The 17,839-nt window shown below is 36.4% G+C and overlaps 1 protein-coding gene across 3 annotated transcripts in view; it reads right to left on the bottom strand.

Moving 5' to 3' along the window:
* Window positions 1-1,522: 1,522 nt before the first annotated feature.
* The window catches only part of CENPC (centromere protein C), a 98,832-nt gene continuing 82,515 nt past the window's right edge, over window positions 1,523-17,839 (bottom strand). Inside the window, exons 13-19 of one of the 3 annotated variants that reach the window (XM_023737808.1) lie at window positions 17,516-17,575; window positions 13,912-14,016; window positions 13,004-13,135; window positions 12,277-12,372; window positions 10,254-10,408; window positions 4,543-4,633; window positions 1,523-2,456 (exon numbers count right to left, since the gene is read on the bottom strand). In XM_023737808.1, the coding sequence (XP_023593576.1) occupies window positions 2,386-2,456; window positions 4,543-4,633; window positions 10,254-10,408; window positions 12,277-12,372; window positions 13,004-13,135; window positions 13,912-14,016; window positions 17,516-17,575 (710 nt within the window). In that variant the 3' untranslated portion in view covers window positions 1,523-2,385. The remainder of the gene's footprint in view (window positions 2,457-4,542; window positions 4,634-10,253; window positions 10,409-12,276; window positions 12,373-13,003; window positions 13,136-13,911; window positions 14,017-17,515; window positions 17,576-17,839) is intronic. The other 2 variants (XM_023737809.1, XM_023737810.1) reach the window with 2 other exon arrangements.

The raw sequence follows: 17,839 nt of genomic DNA, 5'->3' as shown, positions 1-17,839 counted from the left end.
AGCAAAACATTGGGAAAAAATTTTTAACACCTCATTCCTCCTAAGCCCCTCTCCCTCCACGAGGTGTAGACTCACCTTGCAAAAAGCAATTTGGCCCTTGTTCTCAGTTCTTTCTAGCCAGACTGTATCTGAGACTAATGAGTGGGAACTGACCAGACCAAAAGGGACCACCTGAAATCCTGATGCTAAGCCTGGGGAGGTATGATGTAATCTATCATGGCCACATAGGGAGGCTGATAGAGCCCTGAACCGAGGTTCAGAGAAGCTTCCTAGTTGGTGACCATGCATGGGAGAGGGTGACACATCCCTCTTTGGGACAGGGAAGCTCCAGTGTGACCCCTCCCAGACACCACCTGTGTCTCATTTGTTTTTGGTTGTAAGAAAGTTGTAGCCATAAGTATAGTATGCTTTGTGAATTCTGAGTCATCCCAGCTAATTAACAAACCCATAGGGCAGTGAGAACTAGCAAGAGTTGGCATCTACCTATTTGGCAGTCTGAAAGAAGGTGTCCTCCTAACATGTGAGCACTAAGCTGAGTGACTGGGTCCATAAAATGCTACATGGGCCACTGGCCTGAAAGATGATGTCCATCTAACTCATGAGCTCTGATCCAGCTTTGGGTGGTTAGGATTGGAGAGTGTACCATGTGAGCAGCTGGTGATGAGGACAGAAAATTGCGAAAAGTGAAGACTGAATCCATTTCTGCACTTTGGGCATTGGCTTCATGCTGACCCTTATCACACAGTTAGCTATGAAGGTGGGATTTTCCCACTATATCCCTATGTTAGGGCACTCCCCCAAAAATGTTGCGGCAAAAAAATTTTCAACTATATATGGCAAAAAATTAAGAAGTGATCGAAGGAAGACTCATCTTTTTTTTCCTACTTATATTGGGCTTACCAGTGATGGGCAGAATACTATTTTAAAAGACTTTTTCTATTGCTCAATATGCTTTAAAATTAGCTTCTATACCTACTTGATTCTTAGGCTTTGGACTCACTTGTTTAGTGGATTAATTTTATAATGTGTTATTGCTCAATTACAAGACTTGCTTCCTAAATATCATCCTATTTTGTCCTTGTAAAACCACATTACACTAATTTGTTCATTTGCATCGTTATGAAATGTTCAAAAATATGTACCTTGCTATCCAAAACCAGTGAAAAGAACATTACAATTAAGTTTGATAAAGTGAAATATGTTTCTGTACAGGTAATGCTTAAAGTTCTATGTAAGAGCATATCTTTATAGTTTCAAATATTCTACACCAATTATTTTTTTTTAAGTGGGTAGGAAAGAAAAGCTGTGCCTTTTTGTTTCATATTTTATAGTATTCTATTTTTACACTATGGGTTATGTTGGTCTTTTTATATAAATAGCTCACTACAAAATGCATAAGCTTGGTGGGCTTCTCCCCTGAGATGTTACTATCCATGGTCCTGAGAGTTTATCTTTGTTCTTCCTCTCCCATCTACCCTCCTCCACCCTTTCTTTTTCATCTCCTCCCCCTTTCCTCCTCTCCTCTCCAGTGTTCCCCCTACACACACAGACACACAGACACACACACACACTCTATATATATATATATTTATACACTGTATTTAACATTAAATATAGCTCTAAAAAGAGGGTAGGCCTAAGGATTATTCACCATGAAACAACTTCTTCAGAGGTCACTGTAATTACATTTATCCACACAAAAGAAATAAAAATTAAACTGTTCGGCCTACATTTATTAATTTTTTTTTAAATATTAAAATGGTGCAGGGAGCAAGCACAGAAAGAAATGGCAAAAGTTACCACCTCTAGCATTAAAGTTGTGCAGAAACATGATGGAAAAAAAAAGTTTATACATAATAGTTTAAATAGATGTGATTCCAATGTACCATTTCCCTATTATTGTACCAGTTCCCTATTGTTGGATTATTTAATGATTAATGATTTAAAAGTAATATTCAGAAAAGATTTTTCTAAATAAATGGGCATATGAATCAGATCTCCTCTGAAAGAAAACTAGTATTTGATTTCCCTGTGGGAACAGTGATTTTGGTATTCTTCGCATGTTATCACTAAAGGATCATAAACACAGGCATCACTACAGGCCATGGCTTGGGTCAGGAGCACCTTAATCATCAGTTACATCTTTGCTTTTTAACACTTTAAAGCAGTCTTTTGCAGCAGATTTGCCCAATGCAATGTTGTTGTTGTAATATTTATGGAAAAATCAGAAGACACATATAAGAGGTTGAAAATGTTTATCTGATACAAGTAATCACTAAACTGAATTTTTTATTTTAAAAACATCACAAGTGATTACAAATACAAATGTTCCAACTGTACAAACTGTTATATATACATATACACGTTTAAGCTTTGCTTAAACTTTCATCTTTTTATCTGAGTAAAAAGAAGAACACTTTCCTCATTCAGGAGATTTTTGATGTTGTAATAATTACCTAGAAGAAGAGGGATAGAACATTAAGTTATTTCCATAGGAATCATCATTGCCTTTAGATTAAGCATTTGGCCATCACATGGCAGTTACACTATGTAACACAAAATAAAAACAATTTACCCAACTCAAAATAACCCTTATTTAATTCCATAAACTGAAGGATCCAGGAGTTAACCACCACCTATGATCAAGATCAGGCATGAAAAAATGTAAGCTTCTCATTATTCTGATAATGAGTGCAGAAATGAGTTCAACAAGGATGCAGGAAAAAAATATGTATCTTTCTGAACCCAATCTTAATATTAAGTTTTTGGAACTGCTACAGATTCCTCCAAACCAAACACCTTCATATATGTTGTTGTTTTGAGTTGCCATCAAGTCAATTCTGACTCATGGTGATCCCATATGTGCAAAGCAGAACCGTTCCATAGGGTTTCCAAGGCTATGACCTTTCAGAAGCAGATTGCAAGGCCGTCTTCTGTAGTGCCTCTGAGTGGGTTCAAACTGTCAATCTTACAGCTAATAGTAGATCACTTAACTGTCTGCACCACCCAGGGACTCCACTTTCATGTACAGGTAGGTATAAATGGTAAAATGTTAAAGAAAATCTCGAAGTTAAAAAAAGGCAACTGCTAACTCTTAAATAAATTTAGGTAATAAATAACAACAAAAATGGCATCACATAAGGCAGGTTTATTAGCATTGAGTACTGTAGTGCAACTTTCTATATATTAGAAATTGATACATACTGTTAATAAACCTTGTTGTTGTCAGGTGCCCTCAAGTCGGTTCTGACTCATAGCAACCCTATGCACAACAGAACGAAACACTGCCTAGCCCTGTACCGTCCTCAAAATCACTGCTATGTTTGAGCCCACTGTTGCAGCCACTGTGTTAATCCATCTCACTGAGGGTCTTCCTCTTTTTTGCTGACCTCTACTTTACCAAGCATGATGTCCTTCTCCAGGGACTGGTCCCTCCTCATAACATGTCCAAAGTACGTGACACAAAGTCTTGCCATCCTTGCTTCTAAGAAGCATTCTGGCTGCTCTTCTCCCAAGATAGATTTGTTCATACTTTTGGTAGTCCATGGTATATTCAATATTTTTCAACAATACCACAATTCAAAGGCATCAATTCTTCTTCAGTCTTCCGTATTCATTGTCCAGCATGCATTATGTGGCGACAGAAAATAACCACGGCTTGGGTATCAGACAATGTTCTGCTGCTATTCATAAGGTTTTCATTGGCCAACTATTTCAGAAGTATATTGCCAGGTCCTTCTTCCTAGTCTGTCTTAGTCTGGAAGCTCTGCTGAAACTTGTCCACCATGGATGACCCCGCTGGTATTTGAAACTCCAGTGGCATAGCTTCCAGCATCACAGCAACAGGCAAGCCATCTCAGTACGAAAAACTGACAAATGAGTGGTAGTAACAAACCTAAAGTGTTCAAAACAGTGCTGCCACATACTAAGGACTATATATATATATATGTGTGTGTGTGTGTATGTATGTATGTGTGTATATATATATATATATATGTATAAGCATAGCTATATTGTTGTCTCCTTCGGTAAAATGCAAGCTCCACGAGGGCAGAAATTTGTATCTGTTTTGTTCACTTATGTATCCCAAACTCTTACAGCAATGCCTGGCTATAGTAGACACTCAGGGGTATTTGCTGAATGAATGGACAAATAAACCAAAATTCCTATTTCCAAAAACTTGTGCTTCCAATAGTCAATGAAGCACACTGTTCTGTATGTTTAAAATAATCCACTAAAAACTGTTTGACTACATAATGTCTTAGAGATAACATGGCGAAACAATTTTCCTTCTACTCTGGGATAAGATATATCTTCTAACTATTTTCATAAACAGCAATAAACATCTCTTATTCAATTTTCATGTATCAAAACACTAATACACTTACCTAATGATGAAAATGAAAAGAAAATATGAAATTGCTCTGGCACTAGTCATATCACTTCATTTTGACCACTGTGGCTTTGTTTTCATGGTGCCCATTTGCAACTATATAAATATATTATAACTATGTGAAATAAAATACCTTTAATTATTCTTACCTGAAGGAACATAGAATGAATCCCCGGTAGTGATTAGATAAGGTGTTTCATGTAAGGTACATAAAAGGTCACCAAAGTCAACATAGAAAACCTGAAAAAATTCAAAACAAAAGTCTCATTTCAGATCAAACCACCACATCAACAACACTCCAAGGAACCTTAAAGGAAGCACAGCAGGCAGAAAATGACCCCCCAAAGATGACCAGAACTCCAATCCTCAGAACCGATAAATATGTTACATTGTGTGGCAAAAAGGAACCCTGAAATGGTGAGATTATCCTGGATTACCCAGGTGGGCCAAACCTAATCACGAGTCCTTAAAAGTAGACAACTTTTTCCCGCTGCAAGTAGAGAAGCAATGAGGCAGAGGGAGAAGTCAGAGAAACCTGAAGCATGAGAAGCACTCATGCTGTTGCTGGCATTGAAGATGGACTGAAATGGGTCACGAGCCAGGCAATGTAGGCTGTTTCTAGAAGCTGAGAAAAAAAACCCTGGCCAACAGCCAGCAAGGAAACAAGGACTTCAGTCCTACAACCACATGGAACTGAATTCTGCCAACAACCCGAATGAGCTTAGAAGCGGATTCATCCCCCAGAGCATCTAGAAAGGAATGCAGCCCAGCTGACACCTTAATTTGGGCCTTGTGAGATTCTAGGCAGACTTTTAACCTAGAGAACCATGAGACAATAAATGGGGGTTGTTTTAAGCCACTACATTTATGGTAATTTGTTAGGGCAGCAATAGAAAATTAATATGGGAAGAAATTTCTTTTGTTCTTCATTATTTATTGGCTTATGAAAATTCATATGCGTGTAAGAATTTTCCATGTTGCATATTTTGCCTAAATGTTTATCCTAAATGTTTTTTTCATATGGCTACTCTTCAAAATAATGTACTTAAATTAATACAAAACATGCTTAGTACAGTGCATGGAACATGTAAGGCTACATAATTGCTTATTATCAGTGTGGTTTATCCTATCACTAGTCAAAACATAAACATAACCATTTTCTTCCAGCAGCACATTTCACTGGTTTCTAATTTTTACAATTACAGTCAATGCTACAATAACCTCGTATGTTTAGTTTCCCCCCTAACTTTTAAGTTATTTCCCTAGGGTAAATTTCTAGAAATGAGATTCACAGGTCAAAGGGATAAATATTTTTTTTAATAATTTCTACTAACTCAGTAAGTATAAAGTCCAGTTTGTCTTTAATGTGGATTCCTTTGAATATTAGTCGGGTTAAACACTTTCAAACATTTACTACTGAAATTTCCTTTTGGAAACTAAAGGCATTACAGTTTAATGTGATGACACTTCTAAGGCTTATCTTTACTTTTAATTGTACTTTCGTTATTATACGAAGACTATCTAACTCTTTAGATATTTAAATGTGTTGTTTTTAATCTTTTACAGATACTTTGTGATGTACAGTGTTTTAAGACTAATGAAAATTTCAAAACAGAATTCTAGTTATACTAATGTAGAAATTAACAAATTAATCTGACTCTTATGTATACCTTTTTCTTTTCTTGCCTCACTTATTTTCCCTCTTAATATAAACTCAAGAGTCTTATTGTTTTTTTCTCTTTTTTGAGCTTACTTTAATATGTCAGCAAAAAGAATTGTTTTGAACATGATACTCCAGTAACTCATGATTTCACAGGTTCCTGAAATGTCAAATACTGAAAAATTCTATTTATTAAATGTTGGTATAACATTAAGTATTCTTAAAATTTGATGCTTTCCAAATTTTCAAATTCAGGATACAGAAATGTAACATTATATATTACATTTACAGACTATTATTGCAGAGATGTGTCTCTAATGGTATTCTTTTTTTCCTAGACACATACCATGAAACACTGCCTACTCTATAACACACTAAGAGCTAAGAAAATGGTGAGTAATTTGAGTTGGTTTTTCTGAACTGTTGGATAGTTCATGTAATCTGAAATGGAGGACAGATAGCCTAAAGGTAGCACAGATTTAAAGGCATTTGTAAAAACTGACCACTTACATATTCAATTCTTAACAACTTGTTTTATATAAATAAACCAACACTGCCACAGACCCTCTCCCCTTCCCCTTGACAACCTGCTTGTTCCTTTGTACTCCCTTAACAGTTTACAAATAGCATTATTATATCATTTTTCATAGTGTGTTAAAGTTAGTTCTTTATGTATCATCACCATCCTACTCCTAGACAGAACTCCTTAACAGTCATCCTAGTAGTATGTCATCAATAAATGTTTTCTGAACTAAATTCAAGATAAAAGTTTATAAACAGTAATTGATAATGCTTGAGTTTTTAAATATTTAAGGTATACACCACTTACATCCATACTCCTCTCCTTTGCTAGTGACCTGAGATATTCTAAAATTTAGTAGCATATTAAAGGTACCACAAAACTAAAATTATTCTGATCAGGCCTTCCATATCCTCTGTAATACAGCTTTACTCTATGTATAAGAAACAGTATTGCTAAGAAGAGTACAGTCCCAATTTGCACAGGAAAATCTCAATTTAAACCTGTTATCCAACATAATAAGGAGTCCTGGTGGTGCAATGGTTGAGTGCTCATCTGCTAACTGAAAGGTTGGAGGTTTGAACCCACAAGCAGCTTTGCAGGGGAAAAGACCTGGCAATCTGCTTTTGTAAAGATTACAGCCTAGGATATCCTATGGGGCTGTTCTACTTTGTCACATAGGATCATTATGTATGAGTAAGAATCTACTTAAGGGCACAAAACAACAACATCCAACATAATAATAATATTGCCCTCCCCTTTACCCTCAAAAGTACTCTGGGTTAGACAATAAAGTTGCTAATATTCAACAATTTTTTACCTACAAAAATCGCAATTCATATAGTTCAGCTAAATTATTACTATGTTTATTTCTTTACTACACCACCACTACCACTACCATCCAGTCCTGGGAAACTACTTAATTAAAGATTGATCTTCCCAAAGGAATAACAAAGGAAGAAAAGTCGCTATGTTAAAGTAACCAGCAGGTGGCAGTAGTATACAGGTAGTTTATAATTCCCTCAGCCTTTGAAATTATGCAATTCCTGACAAATATTTTATATTTGGGGAATTTGCACTATTTGAAACGTTTGTTCATAAGTTGAGACTTTAAGAACACTTGAATGATTTCAAAACCTGTGTAATACAAAAAGGCAAAAGAATGTGACACATTGTCCTCACCTATATAAACTGTCTGTTGTCGCCAGAACATTGTCTTTATTGTTCCTACAGGGTTAAGTGTTACTTTCATACTTTTATTTATACTGTTTTTAACCTCCACAACCCTTTCTGAAAAGGCTCTCTTCTTTCCTAAACCCACTGCCATCAAGTCAATTCCAACTCATAGCGACCCTACAGGACAGAGTAGAACTGCCCCAACAGGTTTCTAAGGGTGTGATTTTTACAGAAGACTGTCACATCTTTCTCCCATGGAGTGGCTGGTGGGTTCGAACTACCCATAGCTAATTGCTACTAACATTTTTTTTTTTTTTTTTTTTTTTATTGTACTTCAGGTGAAGGCTTACAGAACAAATAGTTTCTCATGAAACAGAAGTACACATGTTGTTTTATGACATTGGTTAACAACCCCACAACGTATCAACCCTCCAACTTCTCAACCTTTTTTTTTTTTTTTTGGTGAAAATACACATAGCCAAAGATACACCATTTCAAAAATTTCTACATGCACAGTTCAGTGACATTGACTACGCTCTTCCAATTGTGCTGTTATTCTCACTTAAGATGAAGGCTTACAGAACAAAATAGTTTCTCGTTTAACAGTTACTACATATGTTGCCCTATGACAATGGTTAACAATCTCACAACACATCAACAATCTCCTTACTCAACCTTGGGTTCCCTATCACCAGCTTCCTTGTCACCTTCTGCTTTCTGGCCCTTGTCACTGGACTCCTGTACCTCGTTAGTCTCATTTGGTTTTACGGGGCTGTCCACTCCCAGGCTGAACAGTGAACCTCGGAGGTAACTTCACCACTGAGCTAAAAGGGTGTCTGGGGGCCATACTCTTGGGGTTTCTCCAGTCTCCTTTAGGCCAGTAAATCTGGTCTCTTTTGTGAGTTAGAATTATGCTCTACATCCTTCTCCAGATCTGTCCAGAACCCTCTGTTGTGATCCTGGTCAGAGCAGTCAGTGGTGGTAGCCGGGCACCATCTAGCTGTACTGGACTCAGTCCGGTGGAGGCCTTCGTAGCTGTGGACAATTAGTCCTTCGGACTAATCTTTTCCTTGTATCCTGTTCTCTTCATTCTCCCTTGCTCCCGAAGGGATGAGACCAGTGGAGTAGGCTACTAACATTTTTCAGTAGTGTTTATGATACAGTGGTAAAGAGCATGAATTTGGAGCCTAACAAAGTGCCGTTTACTAATTGGGCAACCCTGGGCAAGTCACTTAACATTTTCGAGTCAGTTTCCTCACCATAAATAATAGATACAACATAAATGAGACACTATGTGTGAAGTGCTTAGCATGATACCTGACATTTAGAAAGTGCTTAAAGTGATACTTGAGAGAGAGAGCGTGTGTGCGTGTGTGTGTGTGTGTGTTAGAGAGACTCACCTTGAATCTCACTGTAACTTCAGACAGTAATAGTGTTACACATAATAGTATATTGCTCAGGACTTGTTGAAGCAACTAGCTCCTAGTCCTGGGTCTGATGCGAACTAGTTGACTTCTGACACGTAGATTTTTCTTTTTTAATTGTACTTTAGATGAAGGTTTACAGAACAAACTAGCTTCTCATTAAACAGTTAGTACCCACATTATTTTATGACATTGGTTAACAACCCCACGACATGTCAACACTCTCCCTTCTCGACCTGGGACTCCCTGTCACCAGCTTTCCTGTCCCCTCCTGCCTTCTAGTCCTTGCCCCTGGGCTGGTGTGCCCTTTTAGTCTCATTTTGCTTTATGGACCAGTCTAATCTTTGGCTGAAGGGTGAACCTTAGGAGTGACTTCATTACTGAGCTAAAAGGGTGTCCAGGGGCCATATTCTCAGGGTTTCTCTAGTCTCCATCTGACCAGTAAGTCTGGTCTTTTTTTGTGAGTTAGAATTTGTTCTACATTTTTCTTCAGCTCTATCTGGGACCCTCTATTGTGATCCCTGTCAGAGTGGTCAGTGGTGGTAGCCAGGTGCCATCTAGTTGTACTGCACTCAGTCTGGTGAAGGCCGTGGTAGTTGTGGTCCATTAGTCCTTCGGACTAATCTTTCCCTTGTATCTTTAGTTTTCTTCATTCTCCCTTGCTCCCAAAGGGGTGAGAACAATGGAGTATCTTAGATGGCCACTCACAGACTTTTAAGACCCCAGATGCTAACCACCAATAACTAGCTGACTTTTGAAGAAGTCTTTTGAACTCTCTATTTCTCAATTATATGACCTGAGAAATGAGGAATTAGACTTAATCTCTATAGTCCCCTCCATTTCTAAAATTCTAATGATTTATCTGAAAACCTATATTCTAAGATTCTTTTAAGTAAAGACCATTCCTTAAACTTCTGACTCTCAAGGTTGCAATGCTAGGCATAGAACAGGTGGTTTTAAATAATTACTGGTTGGCTGACTAAACAGACTTGACATATTTTTAGTCCCCCATTAAGTTGAATAAATCAGTGCTACACCTACAGCAAAACAATAAATATATGGAGACGCGTAAATACTCACCAATGTATCTAGGCCAACATGCTGCTTTCCCTTTTCTTGACATGGCCCTAATATCAATTTTCCAGTAGAAAAAAAAGGTGTATCCAATGTTTTATATACTCTCAACTCCTCATGCTCAACAAAAAATTGATATGTATCTCGTGGCCTTACAAGATCTATGGAAAAACAATAGTAATATAAATATGAAGCAACAGCAATGATATTGCTCAATGATATAGTACTATATACACATGTACAATAAGAGTTATTTCTAGATATAAACTTGCCTTAGAAAGGCAGAAGTAATTAATGATTAAGATCACTGACTCTGGAGCTATAATGCTGGAGTGTTATATCCTGCCTGTCTTACTAGCTATATGACTTTAGGCAAGTTACTTAACCTCTTTCTCTGTTTCCATTCTCTTTTCTGTAAAATGGGATAATAATAGTTTATCTATGTTAAAGAGTTACTGTAAATACCAAATTAGTTAACGTGTAAAATGTTTAAAACAGTGTCTGGCACAAAGTAAGTACTATGTTAAGTCTTAGTTATTAATAATAATGGCAGTATTATTATTACTATTATAGCTCAAAAGAAAAAGAAAATTAGGGGAGAGATAAGAATTCCTATCTTTAAAAAAGTTTAACATAGTCCACAATACAAATGTATCATCACTATGCCAACAGGTTCTTTTGAGCTAACCTGACTGAGAAAAAGATTTTTATTTGTCAGGTAAAAGCTACGAGAAACCAGAGTTCTAACTGTTGCTCACAAATTACGATCTCACTTTGGAATTTCCCTTTTACTTACAAATCTTTCCAGATCTATAATTTTATGTTCTTCTATCAGCAACGGCTTCTGACTCTGTTTCTCTGAACATACAGGAATGTTAATAATTGCACAGACTATAGGATATAGGAAATGCACAGAAGACTCAAGAAATAGACAAAAAGTGATGAACTCCTGTCAATGCCCACAACTTATCTAACCTGGTACCATACAGAAATTTTTAGTTATGACACCAAACAAAACTCTCTGTTAATTCTACCTCTGCTGCCAAATAAACAATCTAAATATGGAAATAACTTCGCTAATTAAGATCTCATAGCCCAGATTTTAAGTGAGAATTCTATTACTGCCTCTGTAGTTTGACCTATTTGTCTTCTGACTTAGGACAAATGTTACTCAGTACACAATGGTACAGTCGTTAATAGTTGTTAAAATATTTAAATATTTTGTGTATGTAAATGTTACCTGATTGGTAAATAGCTGAATGTTTCCTATTAGCCCCCATTCTATCATAGATCCTCAATCGGGACCTCCTGTGGCAGCCTCTGCCTTCCAGTGACTAAATGATTAATACCTATCTAATACAGGAGGCTTCTAGGACCTTGCACCAGCCTTAAGGTTTCACATCCCAGGTACTATTATTGGTAGCCCAAAGCCTAGAAGGCTGTCTATGCCCTGCCCACAATCCCTGACTGCCCCTATGGGTGGTGAGAAAGTATCCTAGGGTTTGCCAACTAACTTGCTGCAATTCCCCATAAACAGTCCCTGTTCCCATGTATTCTCTTGGTCAAAGAAGGACTGGACCATGTTGAGGGAGGCAATACTCTTGTAGGCAGTACTTGACCCCAGAGGGCAAATACAGGATGCCATGTGTCCTCTGGAAGTTGTCTGCCATCATTGCTTCCCCAGAATTGTCTCCATACAGACTGCTTGCTGGAATTAAGACCCTCTGCTGGACTTTAGCTCTGAAAGAGCTGATTAAAGAAAGAGAAAGTAGACAGGCTGGTTATAAGACCAGCAGTTTGTCCTTACTAAACAAAAACCAACCAAACCTGTTGCCACTGAGTCGATTCCAACTCATAGCAACCCTACAGGACAGAGTAGAACTGCCCCATAGGGTTTCCAAGGAGTGACTGGTGGATTCGAACGGCCGACCTTTCAGTTAGCAGTCAAGCTCTTAACCACTGCACCACCAGGGTTATTCTTACTAGTTATTAATAAATGAAGTATTTTCAATATCATCCCTTATCTTACCCATTAGAATGCTTTCTCTTGTTTCTGGGTCCTTTACCCTCGTTGGTTGAAAAGGATCTCCTAGAGGTATATTCAGATTTGCCACTAATTTATTCTCTGCAAAAGAAATACCATTGAAATACAAACTACTTACTTAAAATTCTGCTCAATTACCAAAAAAAAAAAAAAGTCCAATATGAAATACAGCTATAGATATACAAGTTGTAAAAGAAAATTGCCAGAGGCATAACAATCTCTTCCTGTTTATAAATGACCACTTGGATAAACAAAAATTCTGATTTAAAAATCCACAATGGTTTAATATAAAAGCAAATACCTTAAACGTCTTAACCAGTATAAGCCAATTATGACAATTCTTAAACTCCTGCATCAAGAAGTTAAATGATATTTTGCATATTCTCTAAGAAAGCTGGAAGTATATAACATACTTTTAAAAGAATATATTAAAATGTCTATTTTAACCATAGCATGGACATGGTAAAGGTAAGCATCATTTGACTAAGCAAGTTACTCATGAGAAAATGTTTTATATTATGCTACTAATGATTCTTAAATCAGTTTGCTTTCTAAATTTGGAAAAAAAATAGGCATTAAAAAGCAAATTTTACCTATAGTATTATGTGTGAACTTTTTAAAGGTAAATTTCAAAACACACAGAGAGCTTCTTCTCAAAGCACTATGTTATTAAAAGAAAATCTAAAAGTTACTTTCAGGAATAAGTTCATACTTCTTTCACCGCTATCATGACAGATCCTTTTCTTATTAGTTATTTTGTTGACTTTTCCTGTTTTTCTATTTGCCTTCTTTCCTCTAGGTGACACTGTGTCTGGGGACAGTACTCCACCAACCACAAATCCTCCTGAAATTAAACAACAACAACACAAGTTAAAATAACACATATGGTAAAGTGAAAAGCTTGAAACAAACCTCGTTAAATTAATACAGCACATTTCCTTTCACAGTACCAAAGAACACTATTACTACATTCTAATAATTCAAATAACAGAGATACCAACCAATTTCATTTATGCCTCTCTTACTCTAAATCTAGCACTGATAAAACATGTTGCTTGCTTGAAATCAAGTCATTAGGGGAGGTTAAAAAAAAAAAAAAAAGGGCAGGCCAGGGATGAACTATTTATAGTAATCTGTATGAGTCTCATCCTTTGATTTAGTACAGTCACTAAAGAAAGGAAATAGCTTTAAGACAACACTATACTCTCCTGCCCAATGTCCACCATTTCTTTTCATGAAAATATGATGAGGAAGTTGGATAAAAATAATAATGGGGAATAACTTTAACTTTACCCGTTATAATTTTCTCATGTTCTGATCTACTGTTTCATCGTATGCAATTAGAAATCTTGTTAATAATACAGAAATAACAACACTCTATAAGGTCACACCACCGCCTCAAATAGCTATCAAAGGGGGAAAAAATTAGCATCTCTATAGGAACCAGGCAATCTGGATTTGAATCCTATTCTGGTCACATTTTGGGAAGAGGGTGTGACTAAATCAGGTAATATATATAAATGTGTAGGGCAGTACCTGGCATATAGTAAAGATAAAAAAACTACATCAATTCTTATTATTTTATTATTGAAAGACATTAAAGCACAAATTGGATTTTACCTGATTGACTTGCTTGATAATCTATTCGCTCCCCTCGCCAGTATTCCAAAGGTTTCAATCGTGTTCTCTTGGTCCTGCGAACATTTGGTGTATTGGAGGGCAATACTATAAAAGGATATCAGACAAAAATGTACACATCTAAATGTTTAGTTGAATGATACCCTGCAATTGATATTACCTTTTAGAACATGTATGCTTCCAGACAAATGACTAGAAAAACAAAATTTTCAGATACATTTATGCTAATAATTAAAAAATGTCAATGAAAATATAGGCTACCATATTACCAAACATTTAAAAACTTGGTAATAACCAGGGCTGGCAATGTTAAAGGTACCTAGGAACTCTCATATATTGGTAGAAATTTACACTGACTGAAGACAAATTAGCAATACTCATTAATGATCATAAATTGACCCAGCAATTTCATTTCTAGGAACAGAGTTTGCAAAAATACTCACACAAATGGGTATAGCTATATAGAGGCACAAGTATGTTCATGGTAGTACTGTTTATAATAGCAACAAATAACTAATTGGAAATCATCTAAATGTTCTGCATTAGGAAAATCAGTAAAGATAGAGGAATGTGTACGCATGTGTGTTCAATTTATTTGAACCATGCGAAGTTCTATATAGTAAATTGAGTTTGTTGGCTGTATTATCAAATTCTTATGTCCCTACCTACGTTTTGTCTGCTCCCATTCTAACTGTATTATTTAAATGAAAATCTCCTTGCTTACATTTTAGTTGCTAGGTTATCTGATGCAAAAAAGTTTATGAGTTTTCTCTTATTCATAAATTGTTCATTTTATCATTACGTGTTCTTCTTTATCCTGGTTCAGTACTTTTAACCTCAAATTTCACTCTGCCTAACATTAAAATTATAATACTACTTTGTTTTTGTTTACATTTGTTCATCTATTTTTTACTATCTATTATGTTAAAAACTCACTTTAAAGGTGTTTCTTCTTCTCATTCCTGACACTGAAAAATCAAACTCATATTTCTTCATGAGTATATCAAAAACTATATCCCTTACCAAGATAAGAGTATCCTGTCCTTTCTCCCACTCAGAAGAAGAAAACTTTTAGGTCACTTTTACTATCACTCCTCTGCCCCTGATCTCTTCCCCACCACACTAAGTTGTAAGACAGTCTGGATTTCAATATTACTATAAAAATTCTTACTTAGCAGTTATAAATCCCCGACCACATCAGCATTAGTAGCAAATATACCCTAAGGTGATATGCACCCTTTAGTTCAGGTGAGATCCACGACTTTCTTCTAATCAACAGAATATAACAAAAAGATGATGGGATGTCCAATTATATTGTTAGGTGCCATTGAGCCGATTATGACTCATGGCAACCCCATGTGTGCAGAGCAGAACTGCTCCATGGGTTTTCAATGCTGTGACCTTTCGGACACAGATCACCAGTCCTGTCTCCTGAAGCGCCTCTGGGTAGGTTCGAACTGCTAGTAGTCAAGTGCTTCCGGCTAGCAGTCCAGTGCTTAACCATTTGCGCCACCCAGGGACATTATGATAATATATATAATATACATATAAGACTCTGTCTAGCAAAAGCAGCGATTCTTCCTTGCAGATTTCATAGACACAAGGTGCCATATTATAAAAGGAAAGGGTCACGTGGCAAGAACTGCAGCTAGAGGCTGGGAGTGGCCCACAGCCAAAAGTCAGCAAGAATACAGGAACTTCAGTCCTACAACTGCAAGGAACTGAATTCTGCCAACATCCATGCAAGCTTAAAAAAAGACCCCGAGCCCTAGGTAAGACCCTGGAGACCAAGCTAACATTTCTATTGCAGCCTGTGAAACCGTTAAAAGGACCCAGCTAAGCCATGCCTGGACTTCTGACCCATAGAATCCATGAGAAAATAAATGCGTGTTGTCTTCAGCCACAGAATTTATGGTAACCTTTACATAGCAATAGAAAATTAATGCAGGTGATTGTTTAACAATGTATAATTTCAAGAATTATTCCTTCACCACTGTTTCCTCTCTTTGGACTCAGTTCTGATTTATACGATACTTGGTTAGAAAACCTCACATGAGCGTTTTAATTTAGCTCAGTCTTGCATTATTTGCAAATATAATTCATCTATCAGAAAGAAAGCTACCTTGGCTGCGTATAAGATATTTGGATTGTACAGCATTTCTAACAAGTGGCTATGGATATTATTTTATTGTCTTCCAGGTTACAGTGATGAGCAGTGCCAGTCATTTTTTTTCTTGTGCATACAATTTGTTCTTTCTGTCTGGAAGCTTCCCACTATTTTTGAAATTTAGGAACTTTATTCACTTATGTCCAGAGGTATATATTTTTCAATAATCCTGACCAGCAGTTAGTAAACTCAAACTGCAGACTCAAGCCTATCTTCAACCCAGGGAAGTTTTCTTCCACTACTTTTTAAACTGTTTTTTCTTCTCCATCTGTTTCTTTTTCTGGAAATCCAGAAATTAATTTGTATATTTTGTCCACTGTCTCCATGTTATTTGTATTAAGGTTCATATCTTTTTCCCTCAAGGTTTTGATCTTTTTGCATTTTTGCTGTCTTGAGGAATTTCTTCCATGTGAACACCAGTTACTAACAGCTCTCAGCAATGACTATCCTTTCTTTCAGTTCATCTACTGACTTTTTAAACTGGAAAATTCATGATTTTTAGTACCAGAAAGTCTTTTATGTTGTAACTGAATCTCTGAAAGTGCTCATATTTCTTTTATTGTTAAAATTGTTATCCATCTCCTACAAAAGTTCTAGTTCACCAGAAGTTGCCTACTGTTCTTGGGCATAATGCTTGATTTTCCTTTTTCTGGATGCTGGAGCCACTGTTCAGAGACATTCTTATTTCCCTTTGTCTACTGGCTCTATTCATCATTCTACTCCAAGACAGGCATTAAGCTTTGGGAGATATAGCAGCCTGTTCATACAAGCCAGTGAGATACTAACCAGCAAGATGTTACTTCTCATTTGAGACAATGAGAAGAAGCATCACTGCTACTCAGTAATAAGTGTGTGGTCACTACGAGCTACAAGTGTGGGGCGGAAATAGAGGGTAACTCCCAATACACCACACAAGTAGGAGTTCCCACAATCCTGACTGAGAAATATTTCTCTGGGAGCCATGGAGTTCTAATCCTTATATGAGTCTCTCCATTGGTTCCCTAGCTCCCAACTCTGCCTACTTGCCCTTCCTAGCTACTACTTAGCTTAGGAATAAAAATTAAGATAAAAGTTGGGAAGAGAAGCTGTTAGAAATACCATCTCCTAAGCAGTTAATTTTCTTTGACAAAATTCTCCACCCTAGCTACGAAGCCTAGGTGGGATCATGCTCCTTAATATGGGGCAACGTGTAGGACGGTTGCAGGATTTACAGATAGACAACAGAGTGAATCAATGGCTTGTGATGATTTCCTATGGAATTCAGAATACATAATTTGCATTCTGGAAACAGAATACATGATTTTAATTTATCTGCAAATTAATCCAAATAGTATCTCCCCCATTTTATAAACAAAGGCTTAATAATAGAATTTTCCTCAATAGAATATTTAAAAAGAGAAAAAAATAAAATAATTTTACCTAATTTGTGATGTATTTTGTTCTCTAGTATCACTTTAGATCTTTTCACTCTTGAGTCATCTGCAAAAAGATAGTATCATGGAGAAATGGCTACTAACTCAATATTGAGTTAAAGTGTGTTAACTGGTCAATTTCAATGTAAACATTTTAAATAAAATTTGACCTGACAAGATACTTTATTCCCCTCTTTGCTTTTCAGTGCTAAGGAATGAAAACTAAGCAAAAACAGTGTAACATTTTCCCAGACTTTGCTCTACAATAAATATATCTAAAGAGCATAACAGTTAAAAATAACTTTAAAAAAATGTTTTAAAAACAAGTTTT

The sequence above is a fragment of the Trichechus manatus genome, unplaced genomic scaffold (assembly GCF_000243295.1).
Source record: "Trichechus manatus latirostris isolate Lorelei unplaced genomic scaffold, TriManLat1.0 scaffold00108, whole genome shotgun sequence".
NCBI classification, from domain to species: Eukaryota; Metazoa; Chordata; class Mammalia; order Sirenia; family Trichechidae; genus Trichechus; species Trichechus manatus.
Note: the sequence above shows the minus strand (reverse complement) of the source record. Positions and strands in the feature narration are given on the sequence as shown.